Raw genomic sequence first — 25,875 nt, forward strand, 5'->3', positions numbered from 1 at the left:
GAATGTCGCGTCCCCGCGCATGCGTACTTACAAATCCCATGGATCTGCTTTAAATCACTCAAAGAACGCAGGCAGAGCGCTGCACATATACGCATCCTTCCATTTCTTAAATTAGCCACTTTAAGCTTCGAGATACCGCCCCCAATTTCAGTGTCGGTACGGAGCCGCCAGGCCGGGACTGAGACGGAGAGAGAGCCCTCGGCCATGGAAGCGCTCGGACCCGGTAAGTGCTAAAAAAATGAGCCGTGTGACAGCGTAGCGCGGGCCGTTGCGCTGCTCACTAGGGCCCGCGGCAGCGCGCTGTTTAGGCCTCGACGTAAAAAACGAAAACAATCTCCTATCACACTACGCCCGCTTGTCAAAACCGTACTAACGACACAAAGCTGTTGATAATCGCTATAAACATCGGGGAACGAGTTTTTAGGTAGCTAACAAGTGTGTGTTTATAACTGAATAAGCGTTACGTTACATTGTTTTAGTCCATTGCGGAAGACAGAACGGCATTGTGTGGTGGTGGGGATTTAACCACACGCATCTTTCTTCCGCGTCTGCCCTGAACACCCCTGCATAGTAAATAGCACGTCCTTTATTTAAAAAATGGCACATTTTTCGTTTCTTCCTCGACGGTTTGATAGTCAAGTGTACAAATATCGTTATGAATGTGTTGCGCGAGCTTGAAACGCAAATAGAACGCTCGGGTGCTTTGTAGTTGATACACGCGCGGAAAAGGTTTTTTTTCTCCCTCTCTCTGGCCTTTTTTTTTTATTGTTGGCGCATTGTGATCACCATGTGCGTTTGTTTATGCCTAAAGGCTGACCATGCCAGAGGATAACGGTTGACAGGACTTTATGCGCCAATATCACGTACCTAACTCTATGGACAGCTAACGATCAGCCGTTCTTACTGTAAAAATGAACTCGCTGACCTCTGGCAAATAGCCTTAATTATGTTTTTAGACCGTGACATGCATGATGATTAAGCGAAGTATACTTTTTGGAGAGCTAGTTTGGTTTGACTTCTTCAGATTGCCATGCATTTGTTTTCATTTTGTTTGTTAATGCTTCAGTGCTCCTGCTAATCTCAAATGATGCTTTAAATTAATCGTGCAGGTCTTCTGGCTCATTAACTTAATTTTTATTCAATAAGAATTGTCTCTAATCACGTTTGTTTATTGGACAAATGTAAAAGGCTTCTAAATGACTCCTAATTAGCACTTTGTTAGTGAGCATGCTTAAGAAAATGAATAGGGTGCATGTTGCTTGGTAAATCTAACTTCTTTTCTTAAGCTGTGAGGTCAGGCAATGCTAACGATCTGCCATCGAAGTGTTTGCTAGAATGACAGTGTATGTTGATTGCAGTATTTAACAGTTGTTTAATTCTGAGCTTGAGCACAATAAAGCTCTGAAAATGCTTGTTCATTGACATTCTGTAGCTGTCAGAGTATTGTGGCCTCTTCCAACCAACACCAGCATTGTTTTGGTCTATTACTACCAAAAAAAAAAGTAATATTTGGTAATCTAAAAAGAGTAAATGTATGAAAGCTCAATGGCTGTACACGCAGCTTTTGTTTGGGTAGCTGCATCCTCTTACAGATCTGGATTTATTTATTGTGGTTGTGGTGTGATTCAGTATGCAGTTAACCTGGATCCTACATGTCTTTGTCATGTCTAGCATCCGCTGTGTAATCCAGGTGATCTGCCTGTGTCATGAGACCTCAGTGTCATTACCGTGTCATCACCTACTCCAGATGCCCCTCAGTTTAAGCCTATCATGCCATTTAGATCACAGCATGACACTTTTAACATGTTGTCCTCCAGCAGAGAGATACTGCATGCAGGATATAGTTTGGAATTTTCATTTTTCATTGCCAAATTACAGGATCTTCTTGTTGACATTTGCAATGCAGCGGAGTAAAAATAAATGTGGCATGTTCATTTAAAGCATCCTTGATTTTTGTATAATTGTCATGTTAAGAGTTGCATTAATTGCATAATCGTTATCGACGTAACCTTTGAAACATAGATGTATTGTTCATGCAATAAATTATTTTAATGGTGTCTACTTGATTTTTTTGGGCTTAAATTTAAACTTCATAAAACCTGCAGAATCCCTGTATGTAATGGTGTATTCTTAACAGTATTCAGTAGATGCTAAGATGGTTTTCCATTTTCAACATGGCCTCACACTTTAAATGACTACTAGTTTGACAGGCAGTTGTTAGATGTTCTGGATCAAATAAGCAATCCAGTGCTTTTTTTGTTCATGGATTACTTTACGCATAATGCATTTGAAAGCATCAGGATACCACAAAGCACATGATCCATATTGAGTGCAGTTAGACCCTGATTGCAGAAAGAAGGCAGTAGCTGCCCACTTTTAGCAACCGTGTCTGACACTTCTTGTGTGTGAAGTGTAACAGCTGAGTGGTCTATATATAGAGTCCTCTTAGTTTTTGATGAATGTTGGTTTTCCCCCATCTCTCCACCCCAGCTGTGTTCATGTTCAGAGCGCTTTGTTGGCGTTGAGGAAGGGGAGCCATAGGCAGACAGTATGTGGAAGGGATGAGAGCGTGGTTATAGAGGCTCCTTATTGTATTTTTTGCCACTTGGCTTGCTAACTGGAGCTTGTGGATCTGTGAGGGGCTTAGACCACTGCAAACATCTCTCTGATGTGCCCCAGTAGCCATTCACCCCCCCCCCCCCAAAAAAAAAAAAAAAAAAACATTTTGAAAATAAGGAGAAACATTCATGTACATTTTGAAATAAGGAAGTGAATGTTCCTGCTTTATTGATGTCTGTTTGGATTAAATAGGACTACATTTCAATTGTCCATCATGTTTTAATATAAAAACAGGAAAATTATTTGATTGGTTGTGTTGGCATAATCCCAGTCTCTCTGCAGTGGTGGACACAATTTTTTATTTTTTTTTGGATGGCTTTGTGGGGCTGCCTGCCTGCCTCATCACTCTTTTTTTGTGTTAAACACAATCCACTACATATACACAACTTCATTTTAATGAATAACAAATGAAAAATAAATAAATAATAATAATCCATGACAAAGATATTACTATTATAAACTAGGTTAGTAGATAATTTAGCAACAAAAGATACTCTAGATTCTAGAAAAATCACGGGTGCACAATAATTTTATAAAATCTAGTAAAATATTTTATTTACAAATAAAAGTAAATCAATATGAAATCTGGTAAAATGTACACATTGCTTTTTGTATTGTTGTAAAATATATTAATGTAAAAAAACATTATATACATTTATATAGAAATATATAAAAGACATTTCTTTTAAATATATAGCACAGTAATAAAGGCAGCAACATATCATAGATAGGACAGAGCAAGAAAGACTATTAATAATATTTGATTGTGCAGAAAAGTATTAATACTAAAGCCAGTATCGGAGCTGAAACTGATCCCGAGTATCGGATCGATGCATCCCTAAGTGGGTTCTACTACATCAAGTGAAAGTTTTGCCTCTTGGCTTCATCTAAATAAAATTATTGTTTGTTTCTTCTAGGCCCGCCTGCCCCTACCTCCCTCTTCCAACCACCACGCCGGCCCGGCTTGGGTACGGTGGGGAAGCCGATTCGCCTGCTGGCCAATCACTTCCAGGTGCAGATCCCCAAGATCGACGTCTACCATTATGACATTGACATCAAGCCTGAAAAGCGACCCCGCCGGGTCAACAGGTTAGTCCAAGCAGATAAAGATCTTTCAAATAAATTAACACCCATTTATATATTCTGAATTGTACACTTACAGCATTCAGACAGTCCGATTTAATTTGCACTACCATTCAAAATAAGAGTTCTATCAAAACTAGTCCCGTAATGAGCTTTATGTTCACCAGGGCTGCATATATTTATTTTCCATCACTCCAGTCTTCAGTGTCACATGATCCTTCAAAAATCATTCTAATATGCTGCTTTGGTGCTCAAGAAAAATGTATTCTTGTCAATCTTGTAAACAGTTGTGCTTCCTAATGTTTTTATGGAAATTCTTTGAGTAGAATGTTTAAATAGAAATCTTTTGTAATGTTATAAATGTCTTCACTGTCACATTTAATCAGTTTAATGCATCCTTGCTGATTAAAAGCATTAGTTTCCTAAAAAAATTAATAAAATACATACGCGGACTCACACACACTATTGTTTAACAGTTTATTTATTTTGGGCATGTATTTGTGAAAATTGCTAATCAGCAGTGGAAATGTATTCAAATTATTGTTAATTTGGGACATGTTTTATTGCTATAGAGAGGTGGTGGACACAATGGTGAGACATTTTAAGATGCAGATCTTTGGGGACAGGCAGCCTGGTTATGATGGCAAGAGGAACATGTATACAGCAAATCCACTACCCATCGGGAGAGACCGGGTAACCAAAGCTTGATCCCATTCATTTTTTGTGTGTCCCCAGATGTTTAAGAAATGTAACCATATCCTTGTTTAACTTCTAATTGCAAGGAGAAAAGCTCCTTTTAAAAATAAACGTTCTTGACCTGTGATGCAGGTGGATCTGGAGGTGACATTGCCAGGTGAAGGGAAGGATCAGACCTTCAAGGTGTCTCTGCAGTGGGTGTCAGTGGTGAGTCTGCAGATGCTCCTGGAAGCTTTGTCTGGTCACTTGAACGAGGTCCCGGAGGATTCTGTACAGGCTCTGGATGTCATCACTCGTCACCTGCCCTCCATGCGGTAAGCCACAGTCTCTGAAACCCTGTCTGTTCAGGTGAGTTGTGAAAACTCATATTTCGGGTTTGCCTTTCGTACTTTTTGATACAGGTACACTCCAGTAGGTCGTTCCTTCTTCTCGCCACCAGAGGGGTATTACCACCCGCTGGGAGGAGGGAGGGAGGTTTGGTTTGGTTTCCATCAGTCTGTCCGTCCAGCGATGTGGAACATGATGCTCAACATAGATGGTATATTTTATCTTCCAAAGTCTTTCCCTTCTATGTGTTTTTGTAAATTTTGATAGTGCCCATTTAAAAAAAAAATCTCCCTCACACTGCAGTGTCAGCTACAGCTTTCTACCGAGCCCAGCCTGTCATTGAGTTCATGTGTGAGGTTCTGGACATCCAGAACATCAATGAGCAGACCAAGCCCCTCACAGATTCACAACGTGTCAAGTTCACCAAGGAGATTCGAGGTGAGCGGTGAAGCATTTTGCTGTAAAATGGTTTATGTAATTTAGCTTAACTTAAACCACTGGTCAAAAGTTTTTTGAAGACTCTCTTACTCTTATGCTCACCAAGGCTACCTTTATTTGATCAAAATTATATTTGAAACAACACTATTTAAATATTATTACAATTGAATAACTGGTTTCTATTTTAATATATTTTAACATTTATTCCTGTGATGGCAAAGCTGAATTTTCAACATACAATTTTTCTAAGATGATTTAGGGTTCAAAAAACACTTCTCATCAATGTTAAAAACCGTTATTGCTTAAAATTTGTGTGGAAACCAGTATTTTTTTCAAAAGAGCAACTATTATTTGAAATGTCAATCTTTTGTGACATCTTTACTGTCACTTCACATCAAGTGACATGATGCCACATCAAGGGCCATGACTGCTTCAATTGTGGTTGTGTATTGAATTGCTGAGTTAATATCATTGTGTGTTTAGGACTGAAAGTGGAGGTCACACACTGCGGCCAGATGAAGAGGAAGTACCGTGTGTGCAATGTCACACGACGCCCAGCCAGCCATCAGACGTTAGTGCTTTTTTTTTTTTTTTTTTTTTTTTTTTTTATCAGCATTTGCTGTAATATATGGTTAAGCATTTAAAATACTATTTATGAGTTATGTTATATACCCCTCAGTGATTTCCACTTATTTTCTGCACATTTCTTTAGATTTCCTTTGCAGCTTGAGAATGGACAAGCTATGGAGTGCACTGTTGCCCAGTATTTTAAACAAAAGTACAGCCTGCAGCTCAAATACCCCCACCTGCCCTGCCTCCAGGTGGGGCAAGAACAGAAGCACACCTATCTGCCCCTTGAGGTAAGAGACACGCAAATCATATGAAGTGTTTTCCCAGCTTCCAGATGTACAGAAATGAATGTGATTTGACTTGGCACTCATCTTGTATCCTCCATAAAGGTTTGTAACATAGTGGCAGGACAGCGCTGTATAAAGAAACTAACAGATAACCAGACCTCGACCATGATTAAAGCTACGGCCCGCTCAGCCCCAGACAGACAGGAAGAGATCAGCAGACTGGTGAGTGGCACTTGCTGAGAAATGCTCAATATGGCAGCAGTACAAAGGGAAGTCAAGTCTCATGATTAAAAGAGCCAGACACTTTGTTTATACAATATTTATCACTAAATCTCTTGTTAATCCTTTCAGGTCAAAAGTAACAGCATGGTGGGCGGGCCTGACCCTTACCTGAAAGAGTTTGGCATTGTGGTTCACAATGATATGACAGAGGTGACTGGGCGGGTCCTCCCAGCGCCCATGCTTCAGTATGGGGGCCGGGTGAGTACAGACACTGGGAGGGACTGTAGCAGGGTGAGTACTGGGGCTCGGGTGCAGGGTGAGTACGGGTGGGCTGGGAGCAATGGCATGTGTGTACGTGTGTGTGTGTGTGTGTTGTCGTGGGATGAATGGACTAACCAAAGGAATGATGATCAGACTCCACTGGTGTGTTTTGGCCAATGCTGTTCAGCAAAATAAACAATCTGTTTTAAAGGGGTCATGAACTGCCTTCGTTTTTATTTTGAACTGTTCTCAGAGGTCTACTTATAATGTTATCAAAATCTTTACATAAAGATACATCCATTAGATGTGCCAGATTGTAGACTCAGAAGTAAACTGCCACTGCTATGATTGGCTAATGTTTGACAGCCTACATCCTTCATAGATGGATGCTGCTGTGATTTATGTAAAAAATGCATAAATACACAACCTATCAAACGATCTGTAAAAACAAAGCAATTGTGACCAAATAATAAAAACAGTTAATCTGTCATGTGGTGCGACATGACTGTCGGATCCAATACAGTCGGCACAGTATCATCTTTTAGATGCAATATTCCTCACAAATTCTGTATTGAATTGTGCTTTGTTTGTAAATGAATCCGCGGTAAAATGAATTAAACTAAGGACCTTGACAGGGTCTGGATATTCCTTAAAAAGAAAGTTCATCCACTATTTTCTGATGTTGCGATCAGAAGGAAGCAGGCTTCGTCTTTTGCGGGGCCGATGTTTAGCCACACTGTTACATCAATAAAGTGGCACATTCACAACCTGTCGTTTTGGCAGATTGGCTTCAATGTAAGCAATTTATAGACTTAACAAGAAAGCCGAGTTCTGAAACTTACAGGATGTTTTTTAAAAGTAACCCTTCCAGTAGAGTTTTATCTTCATTCCTGTGAGATAACAACCTTTTGGGAGATTGCTTTCTCTTTGCAAACAATAGTTGTTTTAGTTAAGTTGGAGAAACTGTTGTATGTAAAGAGATGCAACCTTGTGTCTTTGCTACTAAATTTCACTTATTCGCTGTCACTAACTTGTACTATGCATTAAATATGGGAGCAGTCAATATTATCACTGTTATTAATTTGTAATGAACTAATCTGAAATTTCTGAGTAACCATTATCTCTGACATCTTGCTTGTGTACTTGTTATCTCAGATGCTCCAGTCTTTAGGGCCTTTTTATTGTATTGTATTATATTGTGTAGTAGTAGTATTGAAATTTCATCAAATATAATGTTTTTTCAATGTTTACAATTTACAATGTTTATTGTAAAATTGTTATTGTGGACCTTTTCAGAGTATTTCATACGCCCTGAACACTGGAGCACTTCTTTTTTTGTATTAAATTCAAATAACTCCTGTATTGATATTTCAGATGCAATCCTCCTTGAATGAATGATTTTTGTTATTGCATGAATTTACTTGCTTCATGCTTGACCTTTACAGATAATTTGTACTGCATTTTTAGACTAAATTCTTTTAAAATATTATAAAATTCTGTGTTTAACCAATGGGAGGTTGGCGGTGGGTCTTTTTTGCAGTCTAGGTTCTGCTATTAGCCCAGGCCTGCTTGAGTCGGGTGGGGTTGGGTTTTGTTGGGTATTGGGTAGAATGTGTATCTCTTGATGAGAATGAGAGATTCACTAAGAGTGTAGGGACTCTCTCCCCAGAACAAGACCGTGGCCACACCCAACCAGGGTGTCTGGGACATGAGGGGAAAACAGTTTTATGCGGGTATAGAGATCAAGGTGTGGGCCGTAGCCTGCTTCGCACCACAGAAACAATGCCGAGAAGATTTGCTCAAGTAAGGATTTTCAATTTATAATTTTTCTGTAGTCTCTCTTAATCTTCTCCTAAAGATGCAATGATTTTGAGTAAAACACTTATTATAAACCTTTTGATTTTGAAAATTTGGTTTAAATTTATGGTTTGAAAAGGATATTCAAACATTGAAAAACATTTTCAAACATCTTTCTATAAGGGCTTGATTAAGGTTTATTTTTCTTTGTATGTATAGGAGTTTCACTGACCAGCTGCGTAAAATCTCCAAGGACGCAGGGATGCCCATCCAAGGCCAGCCCTGCTTCTGCAAGTACGCCCAGGGAGCAGACAGTGTGGAGCCGATGTTCAAGCATCTAAAGATGTCTTATGTGGGACTACAGCTCATTGTGGTCATTCTGCCTGGGAAAACACCAGTCTATGGTAAAGAAAGATCCTCTGTTGAAGCATTGAACACTGTGATCTAGGGCTGGGCGATAATCGAATAATGGAATACAATTGCAGTATTTTTTGTAATTTAAGCTATAGCTTTTACACTTTTAACATGATATTGAGGTGCTATGTTTGGTTCTAACTGTGGTTATCATGATCTAAATGTATGCTATTGTGAAAGACCAATGGTTAATTTTTAACTTAAACGTAAACCCCTCAGTCAGAATAAAATGTCTCATAAAAATAGTTGTTCAAATTTTTACAGATGGTACAATTTAATGAACTGTTTTGATAATGAATAAATTGACATCTGCATCCTTAGTCTTGCTGCTACTACTGTCAACTCAAACTACCGTCAAATGTACATAATAGACAAAAAGTGTAATATTATTAGTATTGCAGTCTGCACTGCAAACTTTACTGAAGATGCATGGCATCAAAGTCAGGCAACACAAACTTGTTTCACGATTTGAAACAATATCACGCATTAGAACATGCATAAACTAAGTTACATTTTCTATTACCGTAATATATTATTTTTTAAGGAAAAATGACTGGAAAAGTGGAAAGCATTTTAATATGTGAAGGGTTTGTCAAGTTCTGACCATAAAGAGAGTTTAGTTTAAAATCACAATTAATGATCTGGTTTCTACAACGTTTACTTTAGGAGCAAAAATCTGCCTTTGATAATTATCGATATATATCAACTGGTATGAAAAAAAATTATACTGGCCATATCGCCCAGCACTACTGTGATACTAAAGTGGTTTTGTGCGTCTCCAGCGGAAGTGAAGCGTGTGGGAGATACTCTGCTGGGAATGGCCACTCAATGTGTTCAGGTGAAAAATGTGGTGAAGACGTCCCCTCAGACCCTGTCCAATCTTTGTCTGAAGATCAACGCCAAGCTAGGAGGCATCAACAATGTACTGGTGCCACATCAAAGGTGGGATTTGGAAAAAAGAAATTTGGTACTGAATTATTTGAAATTAATACCCATGCATCTTTTAGCCCAGTTTGTGATTTTCATATTGTAATGCCTATTGGACCCAAACAATGGACTTTTTCACATTTCCAAGTTTCTCAGCAGCAGAAGTCTTCATAGCAGGGAATAGGAGACTATCAAAATATATATTTTTGCATTTCCATTTGCTCAAATAGCAAAAAAAAAAAAAAAAAACGTTGTTTTTATGATTTTCAAAAAAATACAAAAAAGTTTTAATTAAAAAAAAATACAATTGTTAATGGCAGTCAGTAGAAAGAACAATGTCCAATTTGCTGTCACTATCATAGACGCTGTATAAAAAAAACACTCTCTCCTTGGCGTTAACAATGTTTTTTTTTTTGTTTTTTTTTTTGTAATTTGGTAATATAATAGAAAATATAGTTTTATTAATGTACATAACAATTTAAATACAAAAAACTTTGAAGGATTTACGATGCTGATGACCATTGAAACAACATGTCTTGTGAAATGGTTCCATGCTTGCATAAAATGTTCATTTTTAGTCCACAAAAAAAAAACATTGCCTAGCAACAGGATTGACAGTCATAGGCAATTTTAAAGAGCTTTAATGCATTGTCAGGCTGAAAATTCCCCAAACAAAGAAAGGAAACTTATTCTGTTCCTTCATATGTCTGTTTTTGCTTTCCATCAGGCCCTCAGTGTTCCAGCAGCCGGTCATCTTCTTGGGGGCTGATGTCACTCACCCACCTGCAGGCGATGGGAAGAAACCATCCATTGCAGCTGTGGTGGGAAGCATGGATGGGCATCCTAGCCGCTATTGTGCCACCGTGCGAGTGCAAACCTCACGCCAGGACCTGTCCCAGGAACAGTTCTACAGCCAGGAAGTCATCCAAGATCTTACCAACATGGTGCGAGAGCTCCTCATTCAGTTCTACAAGTCTACTCGATTCAAGCCCACTCGCATCATCTACTACCGAGGAGGAGTCTCTGAGGGCCAGATGAAGCAGGTGAGTCATCCGGAGATGAGGCATGGATTCTGACTGCTGCTACATTGATAATATTTGAAAGCTGATTTTATTTAAATAAAATTTTGGGAAGGATAAATGTTATGTTCAGTTTTTCTTCTAAAAGTAATATTTTAATATTGTCTTGTGCAGGTTGCCTGGCCAGAGCTGATCGCCATCAGGAAAGCTTGCATCAGTCTAGAAGAGGACTACAGACCAGGAATCACCTACATCGTAGTGCAGAAACGTCACCACACCCGACTCTTTTGCTCTGACAAAGCTGAGAGGGTGAGTTTCCAGTAGATGTTGTCGGTGTGGTGTTTTTTTTTTTTTTTTTTTTTTTTTTTACTGCACTCCAGTCACATGATCCTTCAAAAAGCATTCTAATATGCTGATTTGCTACTCAAGAAATGTTTATTATAATCAATGTTGCAACAGTTGAGCTGCTAAATATTTTGTGGTAAGTTCTTTTACCACAATCTTACTGAAATCTAATCCGTAAGATTAGATGAGTGTATGATTCCTCATTTTCAATCAAATGTAAAGCTTCAATTTTTTTTGTTTTATTTATTAGGTACTGTGTTTAACTGTTTAAGACCTCTTAAGAGAGTTGTTAAACTGCCTCTTCTTTGGTTAAAGGGGTGGTTGATTTGTAATTTCACTTATTGAACTGTAGTTAGTGCGTAATGTGGTTTTTGTTGTTGTTGTTCGAGCACAAATAACGTTTGCAAAGTTACGATGCTCAAGAGTTCAATGCAAAGGGAGATGGGAGAGATTTTCTTTTAAAGAAATGGCTGTTTAAGGACTACAAAAAACGTCTGGTAGAATTACAACAAGCTGTTTCCTGAGTTTGTGACATCACTAACCCCGATCTTTACATAAACCCTGCCCCTGGGAACACCCAACTACCCATAATGTTAAAAGGGGTGTGATGTTTCTGGATGTGCACTAGGTGGTTAGCGAATCACAAACACTGAGCCCGCATCAGAGCCCATGGTTTAAATCTGAGGGAGGGGCTTCATGGAACCAGCCACTCAGCAGAACGTTTTGATGAGAATGGCATTAGTAGTGTAGAATAAATTTGAAATGTGTGAATAATGTTTTTTACAAAACTGTGGTTTGTCATTTCTGACTGTCTAAGTGGGTGGTTCATGGTCAGAATATGCGTAGTAGACATACAGAGGAAGACTTGTAAATCTTGTATACAAATTTCTTTGACTTAGGTTGGGAAGAGTGGCAATGTCCCAGCAGGCACTACAGTGGACAGCACCATTACACACCCCTCAGAGTTTGACTTCTACCTGTGCAGCCATGCTGGTATCCAGGTGAGTCACAGCCCAGTTGCTTATTTTCTAATTTATCAATTTTTCCATTCAAGATTTCACACATTTGCATTTCCTATCCACAGGGCACAAGCCGTCCCTCCCACTATCACGTCTTGTGGGATGATAACTGTTTCACAGCCGATGAACTGCAACTTTTGACTTACCAGCTCTGCCACACCTATGTGCGCTGCACCCGCTCCGTCTCTATCCCCGCACCAGCCTACTACGCACGGCTTGTGGCATTCCGTGCCCGCTACCACTTAGTGGACAAAGACCATGACAGGTTATTAGCATATCATTATTAATAGGACTATCTTGTAAAGTTAATAAAATTATTTTAATGCTTTCTGTATCATTTCTGTGTGCAGTGCTGAGGGCAGTCACGTATCAGGACAGAGTAATGGCCGAGACCCTCAGGCCTTGGCAAAGGCGGTCCAGATTCACTATGATACCCAGCACACTATGTACTTCGCCTGACGTCAGCCAGCAGGAGACGCAATTCTACACTCCTTCAGTCTGTCTCTCTCTCTCTCTCTCTCTCTCTTCCCGTTTCTCTCTATCGCGTCTTTGTCTGGAGCAAAGCAGTTCTGAAGCCAGGGGGCCATCTGTCAGTCGAGTCAAAATTGGTCGGCCTCAGAAGAACCAACCTCTACCAGCAGTCCTGCACTGAGAGGCTTTTGGCCTCCAATGCACAGAGAAAAAAAAATCAAATTGAGCCATTTTTAACTTTTCATTTCTCTTTTGATTTTGAATGTCTTTTTAATTTGTAATATACACTGAGTATGAGCAAACCTGCGCCATTGGTCAGGGCAGCTCTGGCTCTCTCAGCTAAGCTGGACTCTGTCTACTTTTACCTCAAGCCACCATTGGCTGAATCTTGTCACATGTCTTTTGGGGCGGGTTGGGTGGATCTTGCATGTCGGGGAGGTTGGGTTGAATTGGATGGATTTGTTTTTCTCCTTTTTATGGTCGTATTTTTGACTCTCCTTTCAGTCTTTTACAAACGAGGTGACCTTGGTATACATACCCATTACCCACTGCCATTTTGTGCGCTTGTGTGGATGTGTGTTTGTTTGTGTGAATGTAGGTTTATGTCTCATGGCAGGCCACTGAAATGTAAAGGGAAATCTAGGAGCAAACTGCTGTAAATGCCTTTTTTTTTTTTTTTTTTTTTTTAACAACACACACAGATATATACAAATATATAAATATTTGCAGCTCTATAAGCATATTCTTCTTGATGATCTAACAGGCTTTCATAAGCTGATGGTTTTGTGTAGCAGTAGCATTACCCATCGTCTCCTCTGTGAGAGTTGGGGTTGTTGGACCTGGGCAAACAGGGCTTGGTACAGGTGCTATTCTGCCTGTGGCAAGACTGGAAACACGTACATCTTATTCGGAAGTTTATTTTGCAGGGTTGAAAGGTATGGCCATTGCACAGTTACAGACGTAGCGCTAAAGCACCGTCTGATAGGCTAGGCTTGCAACATACAGCACTCTTCCTTTTATGCATTTATACATAAGATTCAAATCAGATTTGTAAGAGTTTAATATAAATGGTTTTTGTGGTAAACTTTAACAATTTGTTAGAGTAGATAGTCGTTGTTCTTGTCGTTCTTAATGTTGCTATTGATCAGTTGTCTGCGATTCGGTCTAATAATTAATTGATCCAGGAGTCATTGTGGTTGTAAATGGAGAGTTTTTTTTGTCTTTTTTTATACAGCTTAAATTCTTGTAGCGTTGTGGCAATGGTAATGCGGGCCCAAAATGCTTTGGTTTGTCCACGAAGTGTTTTTTTTTTTTTTTTTTTTGACTTTGAACAGATCAAAGTTTTGAGTTTTAGCTCATTTCTGTACCAAGTTAATAGAAAGTAAGTAGTGACAAATCAGAAATTTGGGGGTAAATCTTAGCAATCTTCAGCAGTTATATGAATTTTACACTTAAAGTGTGTTTATTACTTCTGTGTGTATGTGAACTTGAATCTATAATATAAATCTGAATGAACTTTCTCTTCAATATTAAAAATAGGACACCATACATTAAGACACACGAGCATAAGCACTGCCTTTGGACTGAACGGCACCGACCGGTGCAGTTTGAAGGGTCTCCAGCGCGCACGCCTCGGTGGGGGGCCGCTCTGCCAAAACCCTTTTGTAATAAACCATCCATAAAGCAGCAGGTTTGCTATAAATGAGTTTGAGCACCAGCCTGTCGTTGGCGTGGACGCTGGTCCCATGAAAGAAGAACAGGAAGTGGGCAAGGGCATCACATGCAATAAGTTGGATTTAAGCATTGAATGCTAAATTGGTTTCTCGATGTCAAAGCTTCCAGAGAATAACGTGACTGAGGAGTGTGTGTGTGTCCTTTTTAGGCATTTTCACTAAATTATTAATGACCTTTAATTCCAGTTTCTATCATGATATCATTGCAAAGCAATATAACCCAAAATCTAGAACAATATAAAAGCTGTAATACTTTTGTCAGTGTGACTATTGGTTGGATTCTTATTGCCATTTTATATTGTTTATGTACTTCTTTTGCTTGTATCAATCAGTGGGAATGTGCATATGGTGGACTAGCTCTTTAGGCTATGTGGAACATTTTCAAATTTAAACTGCTCGCCTGCATGCCAGAGTATTGTTCTAATCTCTTATAAAATATTTATTATTGTGCAGAATTTTTTTTTTTTAATGTGTAAATCAATACAGTGAGACGGTTTTGTGTAGCAATTGTTATCCAGTCTCATTTTCAAGATTTTAAAAATTTATCCAGAAATGTCAATAACTCTGAGGGACAGATTTGGGGGCTGAAGGGGTGAGGATGTCAGTCTTTGGGAGCTTCAACCCAAACGAGGTATTTTCTTCAATCACTGGGCCGCTAAGACTGACCTCCTCAACCTTTCTTTCCATCCTCATGGTAATGAGGACCCCTTTTACTCACTGTCTTGTTCCCTCTCTGCTCCTGGGCTCTCCAGTGCTGTGGCGCCGCCCTGGTGGCACCTCCACACATGCACTTCCTCTCTGCATGTAGTGGGCCCCAAGGGCCCGCTGCACAAGGATTACCTCTTAAACTTCTTTTTAACCCGTTCTCTGTCCCGATTTAAAGAGAGCATGATTTTTTTTTTTTTTTTTTTCATATTTGATATATAAGGCTTTGTTATTTGAAAAATGTGTATTGTAATTTAATTTTTAGTTTTTCTTACAGGTGTGTAGCTTTTTTTTGTGCTGTTCTATTCTCGTGTTCTGAGCTGTGTGACTTGTCCAATAGCAATAGGGGCACTTTCTTTGACCTGCTGGGGAACGCTCAGGACTCCTGTAGCTTCTCCTATCTTGGTGCCCCATCAGTTGCTGTATTTGCTTTGTGACATTTTAAAGAAAAATCTACCCCCTTTTTTTTTTTTTTTTTTTAGCCTGCAGGGAATATCTGTGTTATTGTGCAAAGTAATAAATTGGTATTTTATGCCTGTAACACACACCTCTGTCTCCTGTCATTTTTGAAGTTATCCTACTGAAAAAAACAAAAGAAATTCATCAATACTAATTGTGTAGTTCTCAATTATTGAAGTTATAAATGATCTAAATGTTGATTGTTTAAAATTTTCTTAATTATAGGACTTTTTTTTTTGTTTTCTAAAAATAGATTGAACTTAGAGCCACTAGATGGCAACACCTGCTTCTACAAGGTAAACCATTCATTCATTCATTCATTACTATCCAGCTTAAATGGTTTTCTCTGCTGTATGTTTATGTAGGAATTATATACATTTACATATGAATTTAACAGACAAACACTTCAAATACTCTATAAAAAATAAAACTTGCTTCATAGCTTTGGTAACTTATAGTTTTTTTTTTTTTATTGTATGATAAAGAGTAGCTTGGACATTTTGCTTTAAATAACTCCTTTTGTGTTCCACAGACAAAAGAACTTGAAAATAGGATTTCTCTCTCTTTTTATTTTATCCCCCAATATCATTTGAGAAGTGTATACTACTTGTTGATCCTTTAAGATAAGCTGTTGATATTACAGAGTTCACATTTCTTTATTACACAGGTTGTCATTTAAAATGCTGTATGATTGTTGAATTACACTTGAGCTTCATTGTGGGCCATCACTCATCCATCTGCTCGCTCTCTCTCTTTCTCTCTCTCTTTTGTGTACCCACTCTCATTTCCTGTTCTGTGCTGTTGTCATGACTACTGTTGCCAAGGAGAGGCAGCCACAAGAGAAAGGAAACCTAAACCAGAGATCTTGTAGCTGTAATATTTAATTCATCAACTCAGACTCTAATGTTTGCATGTTATGGAGAAGAATGAAACAAAGGAAAAGGGCAAAATGACACAAATACAATAAAGCAGAATGAAATAACTAGGTAGTCTCTATCAAATAATTATATTTTAAAATGTAAGTTACAATACGCCCCCCACCCCCACTATCAATTCATCTTTAATCACCTCGCAAGGTAACCTTATATTGCTGTAATCAGATCATTTGTACCTTTGTAAAATATCCCCTTACGACTTGACAGCCATGTTAATTTGCACTTCTGCCTAAAACACTGTTACAATGACAGTGTTTTTGAAATGAAGTAGATTACCGATATTCTCCATCACAAAAAAAATGGACTGGTATACTAGTGAGAGGATTTTGGTTTTTTAGTCATCACAGTCGTCGTTAGAATTGCCCACAACAGCAAACACCCTCACAAGCCTGTCTTTATAAAGCAATTTCTATGTCAAAACAGTCTCATAAATGAAAAGGGCAAGCACTCTTTTCAGCGTCCCTTAAAAAGCGCTGAATGTTTTGAGGCGTATTGTTGACAGCCCCTAGATTGTCTTTGTGCTAATTGATCTGCTAGCAGACACCACTCTCGCCCTCCCTCCTCTGTCTCGCTCTGTCTCCCTTTATATCCAGCCATCCACTGCTTTCCTTTCAGGATGAGAGTGGCTTTACTCGACATTGTTTCCAAAGATGGATGAGACTGGCACACTTGAAACACCTGTAAGTGTTATCGGCCTGCCCAATAGGAGATCGCCACTCTGACAGCAAGAAACCAACCCATGAAGGTTTTGTTGCAGGGAGCAGAACATTGTCTTTGCCTAAGTGTCCTGAAGCACAGCACTTTTTTGTGTTTGCTCTCGATACGACCCTCTCCTCTATAAGAGCAGCTAAACTAAAGAGCTTGAAAGAGGACAACGTCTTTACTTTTGGCATCTATTCACACAGGTTTCACATCTGAAGAACTTTTCTTTTTAATTGTGGATATATATTTTTTTTTTTACGAAGGCCTTTGCCATAGTTCAAACCCTAGTTTAGGGTCTGTTTGATGTTTGTTGGGTGCTTGGAAGTAATGGATCTTTGACCGCCACTGCATCTATGTCACGGTATCAAATTAAATCGGTGTGACCTGTTTGGGTAAGGCAACACCGGACTGGGTTGCAACAGAGGCACATGTCCCTGTGATAAGAGCAGATCTTTCTTTACCGAGAAGACAACAAGTCCACACCACTTTACAGTGGTACAAGACCAACTTCTACCCTCTGGACGTAGCCTGTGATGGTGGTACCCTCACTGAAGTTCAATCAATCCCAATCGGTTGAGTTGACACAACTGCCAGCAGTTCTTCAATTATTCATCACTTCAAAGAAAGACTAGGCGAAAGTAAACACGACTGTTTGAGAAACCAAAAGATGGACTAGAATTTGCCTGAACAAAACGCTGTTCCAAGAAACGTTCCAAGTTTCTTTTTGAGGAGGACTGACCAAGACTATTTGCGCAAGATTTGCAAATCTATCGAGACCAAAAAATGGACTAGTATGCGCCTGAACAAAACTTTGCTTTAAGAAATTTGAAAAAGACAGAACTGAGAGGTCACGAGAGGGACAAGAGGACTGACTGAGACTTCTTGCAGAGAACTGACAAACGTGGCAACCAAAAGAGGGACTAGTCCAAACTTCTGAAAGAGAAAAAACAGAGGTCTAGCAAGGAACTTTCAAAGAAGGTCTGGCCTAAACTTCTTGCTAAGGATTGACAAACGTGCCGAACTCTGTGGGCAAGGAGGACTGAAGCTATTATCTATAGTTGGACCACCTGAAAGCGGAAAAGTGTCGTCGAGGTTGTGGCCCGAGGAGGCGTGGTACTCAGAGGGTGGCGAGATGGTGAACACAGGTATGCAGCTGATCAGCTTCACCTGTGCTGTGACAGGTTGGGTGATGGCTATAGCAGTGACTGCACTGCCCCAGTGGAAGGTCACGGCGTTCATAGGCAGCAACATCTTGACCTCCGAAATTGTTTGGCAGGGGATCTGGATGAACTGCATCTACCAGACCACTGGCCATATGCAGTGTAAGACCTACGACTCCATGCTGGCTCTACCACCTGATATCCAGGCAGCACGGGCACTGATGTGCATTGCTATCTTCTTGGGCTGGTTGTCCTGCACCGTTTCTTGCTGTGGAATGAAGTGCACCACCTGTGCCGGGGACGATCGCCATGCCAAGGCTGGCATAGCACTGTCCGGTGGGGTGCTCTTCATCCTGACAGGCCTGTGCGTCCTAGTGCCGGTTTCCTGGACAGCAAACACTGTGGTGCAGGACTTCTACAACCCCAATGTTCCCCTCCAGCACAAGCGGGAGCTGGGTCAGGCCATTTACCTGGGATGGGCAGCAGCAGTGATTCTTATGATCAGCGGGGCAGTGCTGAGCAGTACCTGCCCGCACATCGAGAGAGGAGGGTACAGACGTGGGTACATAGGTCGTAGTTTTGCAAACTCAAGGTCTTCTACTCCAGATCCGCTAAAGCCAATCACCACCAGTACCATGCCTCTTAAGGAGTATGTATGATTAAGATAAATGAATGAAATGTGGGAAGGTGTGGATAAACCGGGATAATGATTAAATGTGCATTCAGTAATTTGTGTTTCAATGGACAGATGCATTTTGTGTCATTGTCATTGAGGCGATCATGTCCATGTCTGCCATATGAAGTCCCATTTATCTGCTCTTCTTCTTTCATTGCTCATACATGATCGGACACATTGATGCTGTTGACTACAGCTCCTTCATTATGTTGCCTGTAATAGACATATTGTACTTACTGTTATATTGTTTGGTTTGCATATATTCTTAAGAGTCATTTCTGAAAATTTGAATTTGTAGCTTTAATGTATCTAATTTCTGCACCACTAGCAAAACAGCATTGAAAAAATCAGGACTGCTATTTAACACTCAAAAATTGATACCCCAATTATTGGAATGAATGACACGCTTTAAACTTTAATTGAACACAGCTGGCCAAGTGATCTCAGCTTGCTTCAGTAGGCGTGATTGTACATTGTTTTTAATTTGTCAAAAGTATTATTCCTTTCTTCAGGGGTAAGGGTTTCAATGTGGAAAAATGTACTGAGTGCAACTTTAATCAAAGACAGTCTATCTAGAATTAAGCATATAGAGTTTGAGCAGTAATATTCTAATAGTATTGCAGTGGGTCCAAGATTTTCAGAAACATTTTTCTTTTACCTTATTGTTTGTCACTCTCTCTTTTGTCACATTTCTCGTATGAAGTGTTCATTCAAGGTATTCAACAATTGGTGACAACTATATATAGGTTAGTTTTTACCACATTTTGATTCACCTTTGTTTGTTTTTTAGTCCAATAGAATTAATTCTTAGGCCCATTTTGCAGTGTTTTTTGTTTTGTTTTTTGTTTTAAATCTATCTTGTGCCTTGTAGACAAATGACAGCTTTCCACTGTTGTGCTTTGAAACAGTACACTCACACTCAGTATGTCTGATTGCTGTGTTCATTGTGATTTCTCTGTATTTATTAATTTAAACTGTGTAAACTTGAACCATTTGAGGAAAAAATAAAAAGACATTTTATGTGACATATATTCACCAACAGTGCAATCATTTCTATCAATATAAATAATAAAATGCATAAATTAAATAACAACATTTTTAAAATAGAGCACTGCTCTTACAATGATACTGATAGTCAGTCTTTGTCAAGCTAATGGCTAAAACAAAATAAAATGAATCCAGGAGTCTGAGTTTCACCATTACCATACCACTCTCTCTCTCTCTTTCTCTCTCTCTCTTTTAAAAAGGATCCTTCGTTGACATACTGAGAACAACAGCCAACACAGGATGTGGAAACGACTTCTTGATATCACAGCTGACATTCATTCAGTCTCCATGAAGAATGATACTTGACACAATGCATCTAAAACACCAAAATATGTAATAAAATATATATTTAGAAACCAAAGTCTCAGATTTTTATATTATACATTTCATATATTTGTATACATTACATGTACATGCATTCTAATTTATGACTTATAAAATGTCACACTTTACAACAAACTAATGATTAATAGATGCAGCCAAACAATTGCACAGTATCAGATTCTCTGTTTACACCTGGTATCAACATATTAAATGTGTTTTTATGGCCACTTGTGATAAGACTGAACCGCTGTTTATGCCTGTTTATAGTTCCAGTTCTATTCTAGAAAAGGGGAAATACCTGCAATTCTCTGCTCTCCAGAAGCTGAAAGTAGAGATTCCCATTTCTTTGGTGCCGTTTCCATTAACGTAAGATCATTGGGTTTCAGTGTCTGCAGGAGGTTCCTTCTTTGCACTAATCTAACCAGATTAATTGAGGATTCATTGCAAAATAATGCATGTAACCAAACACAGAGAGAGATGAAGTATAACATAGATGCCAACAGTGGTCATGAGGAATGTGACTTAAAGGATACTGTAGGCGGTAATAGCGATCTGCATCTTGAAGCCACTCTAACATGTCTGAGGTGGAGGGACAGATGGCTGATCTGGAGACACAACCAGCAATGTCAAGAGTGTCTGCGTTCTTCTCATAGAACTGGAAAACAGCAGACACCTGTTGACTGATAGCATCCCGCACACTCTGAACAGCATCCCAGGGAATAAAGACAACATCAAATGAATATTGGTTTTAATGTGCATTAAGATTATTATCTAGTAGGACTCACATTTTCTCTGCTAGTTTACCCAGAACTGCATCCACAGCCAGAGACAGTTTGTAATGAAGGCGTTCTTGTAAACTAGGGAAATTGGCATGAGGTGTGTTTGCAATCTGAATCCGTTTTTCAATGCCTTCAGCTGCACTGCAAGGTTTCCAAGAGAGCTCATGAGAGGGTGACTATTTCACGGTCCCAAACACTTTTATTCACTTTTAACGTATCAAAGCATTTTTGCAGATGTTGGTGCAATGATAATAAATCAGCACTGGACATTTTTAAAAATCCTTTCCAGTGGCAGAACTTGAGAACCACTGTGAAAGTTATTTTACAGAGGATTCATATTACCAATCAAAATAATACTAATAATAATAATAATCACACACCGCCAATATTTAAATGTATCTGATAAACCACAAATCACATCTGTGAAAGCTTATAAAATCTTTCGGCTTCCTTCGTAAAAGCACATTATGCATACTGCGAACAGAGCTCCTTCCGGGAAAATGTGTATAATCATCATCCACCAATCCGCTTGTTTCTTTCTGTAGCTGTGACAGTAAAACACTCAACCATTGGCCAGATTCTTCGTTTAAGAGAGGCGATATCTTATTGGTCACAGCACAGAGCGTATTTACAAATGGACGTCAAAGCTGCGTGCTGATTGGCTTATTGACGTGGTAGCGTTAAATTTGAAAAGGCCCTTCCTGAACTCTGCAGTCAGTGAGAAAAAGTGTTTCAACGTAGACCAGGCTATTAGATTAGGAAACATATTAATGTCCTTTAAATAGGTTTAATACGATTTAAGTGACTACGTACTAATATATACATGAGCTTAATCGCCGAGGGGTTAAAGTAGTTCATAGTGTTTGTTTTTCAGGTTCACCATGGCGCCAAGAAAACGCACCCAGAATGCTAAAAACAAGAAGAATTCCAAAACGCCGAAACTGGAAGCTTTTTTGCTTGATTTTGACGATGAAGGTAAAATTTGTCGCAAGTGTCTGCATACAAGTATTTGTGTACAAATTTGGAAAGCTTTATACTTTGTTTGTAGTTCATACAATTGTTGAAAGACTGAAGGAGAAGACGAACAATCTTCTGAAAGATGCAGACAACCTTTACAAGACCGCTCTGATAAAGCTTCCCATGGCAGTGAGGAAAATTAACTGGATCGAGTACTGCAGTAAGTCATATTTGTCAATTGCAAAAAAAAAAAAAAGAAAATTGTCTATTGCACAGTATTTGACATAGTCCATGTCGTGTCTGGTAATATGTGGTAAAATAGCATGGGAATCAATATCGTACATAAATACAGTTCTCATTTAACCTTCAGATATAGAGAAGCCAAAATCACCAGTGGATGATTCAAAGGTAACGTTGCTTGCATTAAACATGTTTGTTTTTACCTTTACATGTTGTAAACTCGTCAATATTGTTAAATCGATCACTGTTGGTCTATGTGAAGTCTTCTCTCTGTTCAGGTGAGGGAGGAAGCTGCTCAAGTGGAGCTTGCTATTGCCGAGAATCATGTGATTCCCAAGTCTGCTGCCAAAGGTACATTTTGCATCCGCTGTCAGCTTGAAAAACCTTCTTACCTGTAGTTTCGAAGCTGATTTTCCCACTTTCACCTCATTTAAAGAAGCCAAGAATGGTACAAACTCGGAGGATGAAAACTTGGCACCTCTAAAGTCTACGGTGAAGAAGGTTTGTGGTATTTGTCATCTACCAAGTAAGGCATTAAAACCATGTTGAAGTTATTGTACTGACTAGATGAACATATGTGATTGTCATCATGTCACTATGTAGCAGTGGAAAACTCGTTGAGCCTCAAGAAATAAATGTAAAAATATGTAACATGTTCATATTACATCTAAAATCAGGATTACCACTTTTAAATGTCTAATTAGGAAATTTTGAAGGGAGTGTCGTCCCTGCTGTTTAATCTAAAGTTAGTTATGTCTAAGATAATGGTTTGTAATTTATAATTTAAGGAATAGTAGTCCTTGAGAAAATTGGGCCCCTGTTTGCGTGTACAGGATCCTGACTCCTTTTCTCTTTAATTTGTCTAATGTAGAAGAAAGCATCAAAGAAGGCACCTTCTACATCCAAGAAAGCCAGAGCGCTCTCCATCAGCAAACAGGGAAATACTATCCAAAGGTAAAGAAACTATACAGTCAGCTAATATTAAACGCACAGATCTTGTCCTAACTCTGCTGCCTCTCAGAATCCCAATGGATTGGTCTTTGTAAAGTCTGAATCCATGTTTGCTTATTGAACACAGGTCTACAAGAAAGCCTCTGATCACTCCTGCTAGAAGTTTACTTGAGTCTTCAATCATAGGCACCACTCCGCTCATCACACCACGTTTTGACCCAAGGTATATTCATGATGTTTTAATAAATGTATTGACTGTATTGAAAGAAGAAAAAAAAACTCTCAATCTACAAGATCCCATTTCAGTATATCAAAATAAACTTGCCATTGCATATTCACCATTTATGTAATCCGAACACAATTTTTGCATCCTCAAGGTCCAGATAATTTAAAAATGGTTCCCAAACTTCTGACTCCTGACATTTTTAGAAGGACTATTTGTAGGGTGGCCAACTGCACCGTTCATACGGCACACGTCCAGGTTTTTAATAATGCCTAAAATATCCAGGTTTTGTCTATTTGCACTGTGCAGGTTGATCATTGTGTAACATTTCTGAGAGCTATAAAGAGCAAAGCAGAGGGCTCCTTATGCTTTCGTTTCACTTTCACATGTTTGTTCGTTTGTTTGACTTGAAGCATTGTGGCGCACTTTGTTTTTTTTTGTTTTTTGGATTTGTGCGCAGCAATGCTTCAAGTCCATCGAATGAACAAACACGTGTGCATATTTGCATCACTTTGATCATTCCCTCTAGATCTCACCTTCTCACATGCAGCCCCGCGATTGGTCGATTGTGTACAATACCTGCATGTTTATTGGTCCAACTGCTCTGGATGTTTTAGGCAATATTAAAATCCTGTCCAGGACGTGTCCCGTATAAATGGCGCATATGTCCACCCTAACTATTAGTGTAAATGTCTATTTTTCTGACAGATTGCCCAAGACTCCATCATTGAGACTTCCACGTCACAGGGAGAAGGTGTTCAGCATGTCTGTTAATGGCTCACCTATTGCTGGCAGTGGAGAAGACATTGTCATTAGTGTCCCCATTGGAAACGGAGAGGTAGGTGATTGCTACTAATGGAGCAAAACACATTGTCTGTGTATGCATACATGACGCATGTTCTTTATCATTTCAGTGCATTCAGCTGCTGGCCAGTGAAATGGACTCTGTGGATCTGAGTCAGCTGGATGAGAGGGCCCTACGCAGTATCAGAAACCTGCAGGTATGTGTTGCTGTGTTCATTCTTAATGGAACTACCTGGAAGGCATGGCTATTACTGAATGGATTTTCAAGCAACACTATGTAAATTTTGGTGCTCTAGTAGTTAAACAGAACTGCGCACATCCCAAAGGAAGAACATTAATAACTTTTGTCTATGGCGATTCATGCAGGTATGTGTTCTGCAGCGGTGATGACCCGAACACACTACAATAGTCCAAAAATAATCCCTTATTATAAATGTACCATAGTGATTTGGGATAAGACAAAAAAGTGTTTTGGGAGAGGAATTTATGATGTTCTCGCTCACTATGTACATTTTGCAAATTTTGAACCGAAAAAATTATATAGTGTTGCTTTTAAATTAAATTGACTTTAAATGTAATCAGTTTTTATAGTGATATCACCTTTTAAATTGGCAGAAATAAAAAATAAATGTTCCTTTTTTTTTTTTTTAATGCAGAATCGTCTCACGACTCTTTGTGGAACAAACTGAACTCCCCTTCAAACCATCAGCATTGCGTTCTCCTGTCCTTTCCCATTTTTATTTTTGTATTATAACCATAATAGCTTTTAATTTTTTCCTCCATGTTTTCAATATTTGCTATAATTTCATTACCAAGAGCTTTTAAAGGGTAAATGTAAATAAGATGTGCTGTACTTCCTTTTGTAAATATGACCCTTAAAAAGACCCTGGTTCCACATCCCTGCTGTCTCTTCCTTTTCCTTGTGCTATGTTTTGAAAGATTATTATTATAAGATAACTGGAGAAACAGAGATGCTGCATCAATGTGTATGAACTGGATCCATCTGAAATGGTTAGTTCTTTATTTATTTTTTTATATGGTATATGTATAAGGTAACTAGAAGCTCTCAGGCTCTGAAAAGGGATATAAAAACACAGAAAAGGTGTATGATGGCAAAGAAAAATAAGTTGTTAATGTCCGATAATATTCGTCTTTCACCAGCACATTTCAATTAACACATGTGAGAAATTTATATATACATACATACATACATACATACATACATACAGCCTAGAGATAAAGACAGCGCCTGTTCTATAGTATTACTTAAAGTAGATTGCCCTCTGGTGGTTGCGGAATAAAACATTTTCAGGTGGACTGATGTTAAGTTTCAAACGAAATTGGCTCCATTCTCATGAAAAAGAAAAACTGGTTGGGGAGAAAATTTACTGAATGATTGTGAATACCTAAGTTTACAGCCATATTCATCTTGACCCATGCCAAATTGAAAGCCTATAGGCCTATTGTCTACAAAGAGAAGTATGCTTTCTCTAAGGGATCTGTGATAATGACAAAAATAATATAACGAAACTGAAGGTCTGGCTACGCGAGACTACTCTTCGTGTGACATAAATTATATAAGATTATATAAATATAAAAGTCATTTGGGGGCATATTTGCCCCCTTAATCTTGATTTTTGTAGGAATTTTAAATCTAAATTACTATATAGACGATATAAATCGGA

At 38.9% G+C, this 25,875-nt stretch overlaps 3 protein-coding genes and 1 pseudogene across 8 annotated transcripts; 3 read left to right on the forward strand and 1 right to left on the reverse strand.

Annotated features, from left to right (window-relative positions):
• Positions 1–68: 68 nt before the first annotated feature.
• LOC113062308 (protein argonaute-4) lies at positions 69–13,823 on the forward strand. Of its 4 annotated transcripts, none has more exons than XM_026232063.1 (18): positions 69–223; positions 3,537–3,708; positions 4,275–4,395; positions 4,531–4,712; positions 4,800–4,936; positions 5,029–5,163; positions 5,647–5,734; positions 5,876–6,023; positions 6,123–6,242; positions 6,372–6,533; positions 8,158–8,306; positions 8,520–8,704; positions 9,497–9,656; positions 10,369–10,684; positions 10,835–10,969; positions 11,905–12,006; positions 12,090–12,289; positions 12,375–13,823. In XM_026232063.1, exons 1-18 carry the CDS (start codon positions 205–207, stop codon positions 12,481–12,483), a joined length of 2,640 nt encoding a protein of 879 aa, XP_026087848.1. In that variant the 5' UTR covers positions 69–204; the 3' UTR covers positions 12,484–13,823. The 4 variants fall into 4 exon arrangements, with proteins under 4 accessions (XP_026087848.1, XP_026087849.1, XP_026087850.1 ...); XM_026232064.1 differs by having other exon boundaries at positions 8,173–8,306; XM_026232065.1 differs by having other exon boundaries at positions 6,372–6,500.
• Positions 13,824–16,107: 2,284 nt separating this feature from the next.
• On the forward strand, positions 16,108–19,706 carry LOC113062312 (claudin-4-like). The gene has a single exon (XM_026232073.1). The coding sequence runs from the start codon at positions 18,162–18,164 to the stop codon at positions 18,846–18,848; it is 687 nt and encodes a 228-aa protein (XP_026087858.1). The 5' UTR covers positions 16,108–18,161; the 3' UTR covers positions 18,849–19,706.
• Positions 19,707–19,792: 86 nt separating this feature from the next.
• On the reverse strand, positions 19,793–21,569 carry LOC113062314 (uncharacterized protein C1orf109 homolog; annotated as a pseudogene).
• Positions 21,570–21,676: 107 nt separating this feature from the next.
• LOC113062311 (borealin) lies at positions 21,677–25,209 on the forward strand. 3 transcript variants are annotated; one of them, XM_026232071.1, is made up of 11 exons: positions 21,677–21,800; positions 21,890–21,990; positions 22,064–22,192; positions 22,343–22,380; positions 22,491–22,563; positions 22,649–22,713; positions 23,084–23,166; positions 23,291–23,386; positions 24,095–24,224; positions 24,301–24,387; positions 24,847–25,209. In XM_026232071.1, the coding sequence occupies exons 2-11, from the start codon at positions 21,897–21,899 to the stop codon at positions 24,877–24,879; spliced, it is 828 nt and encodes a 275-aa protein (XP_026087856.1). In that variant the 5' UTR covers positions 21,677–21,800; positions 21,890–21,896; the 3' UTR covers positions 24,880–25,209. The 3 variants fall into 3 exon arrangements, with proteins under 3 accessions (XP_026087856.1, XP_026087857.1, XP_026087855.1); XM_026232072.1 differs by having other exon boundaries at positions 21,682–21,728; XM_026232070.1 differs by having other exon boundaries at positions 21,724–21,990.
• The last annotated feature ends 666 nt before the right edge of the window (positions 25,210–25,875 follow it).

The sequence above is a fragment of the Carassius auratus genome, chromosome 44 (assembly GCF_003368295.1).
Source record: "Carassius auratus strain Wakin chromosome 44, ASM336829v1, whole genome shotgun sequence".
Taxonomy (NCBI): Eukaryota; Metazoa; Chordata; class Actinopteri; order Cypriniformes; family Cyprinidae; genus Carassius; species Carassius auratus.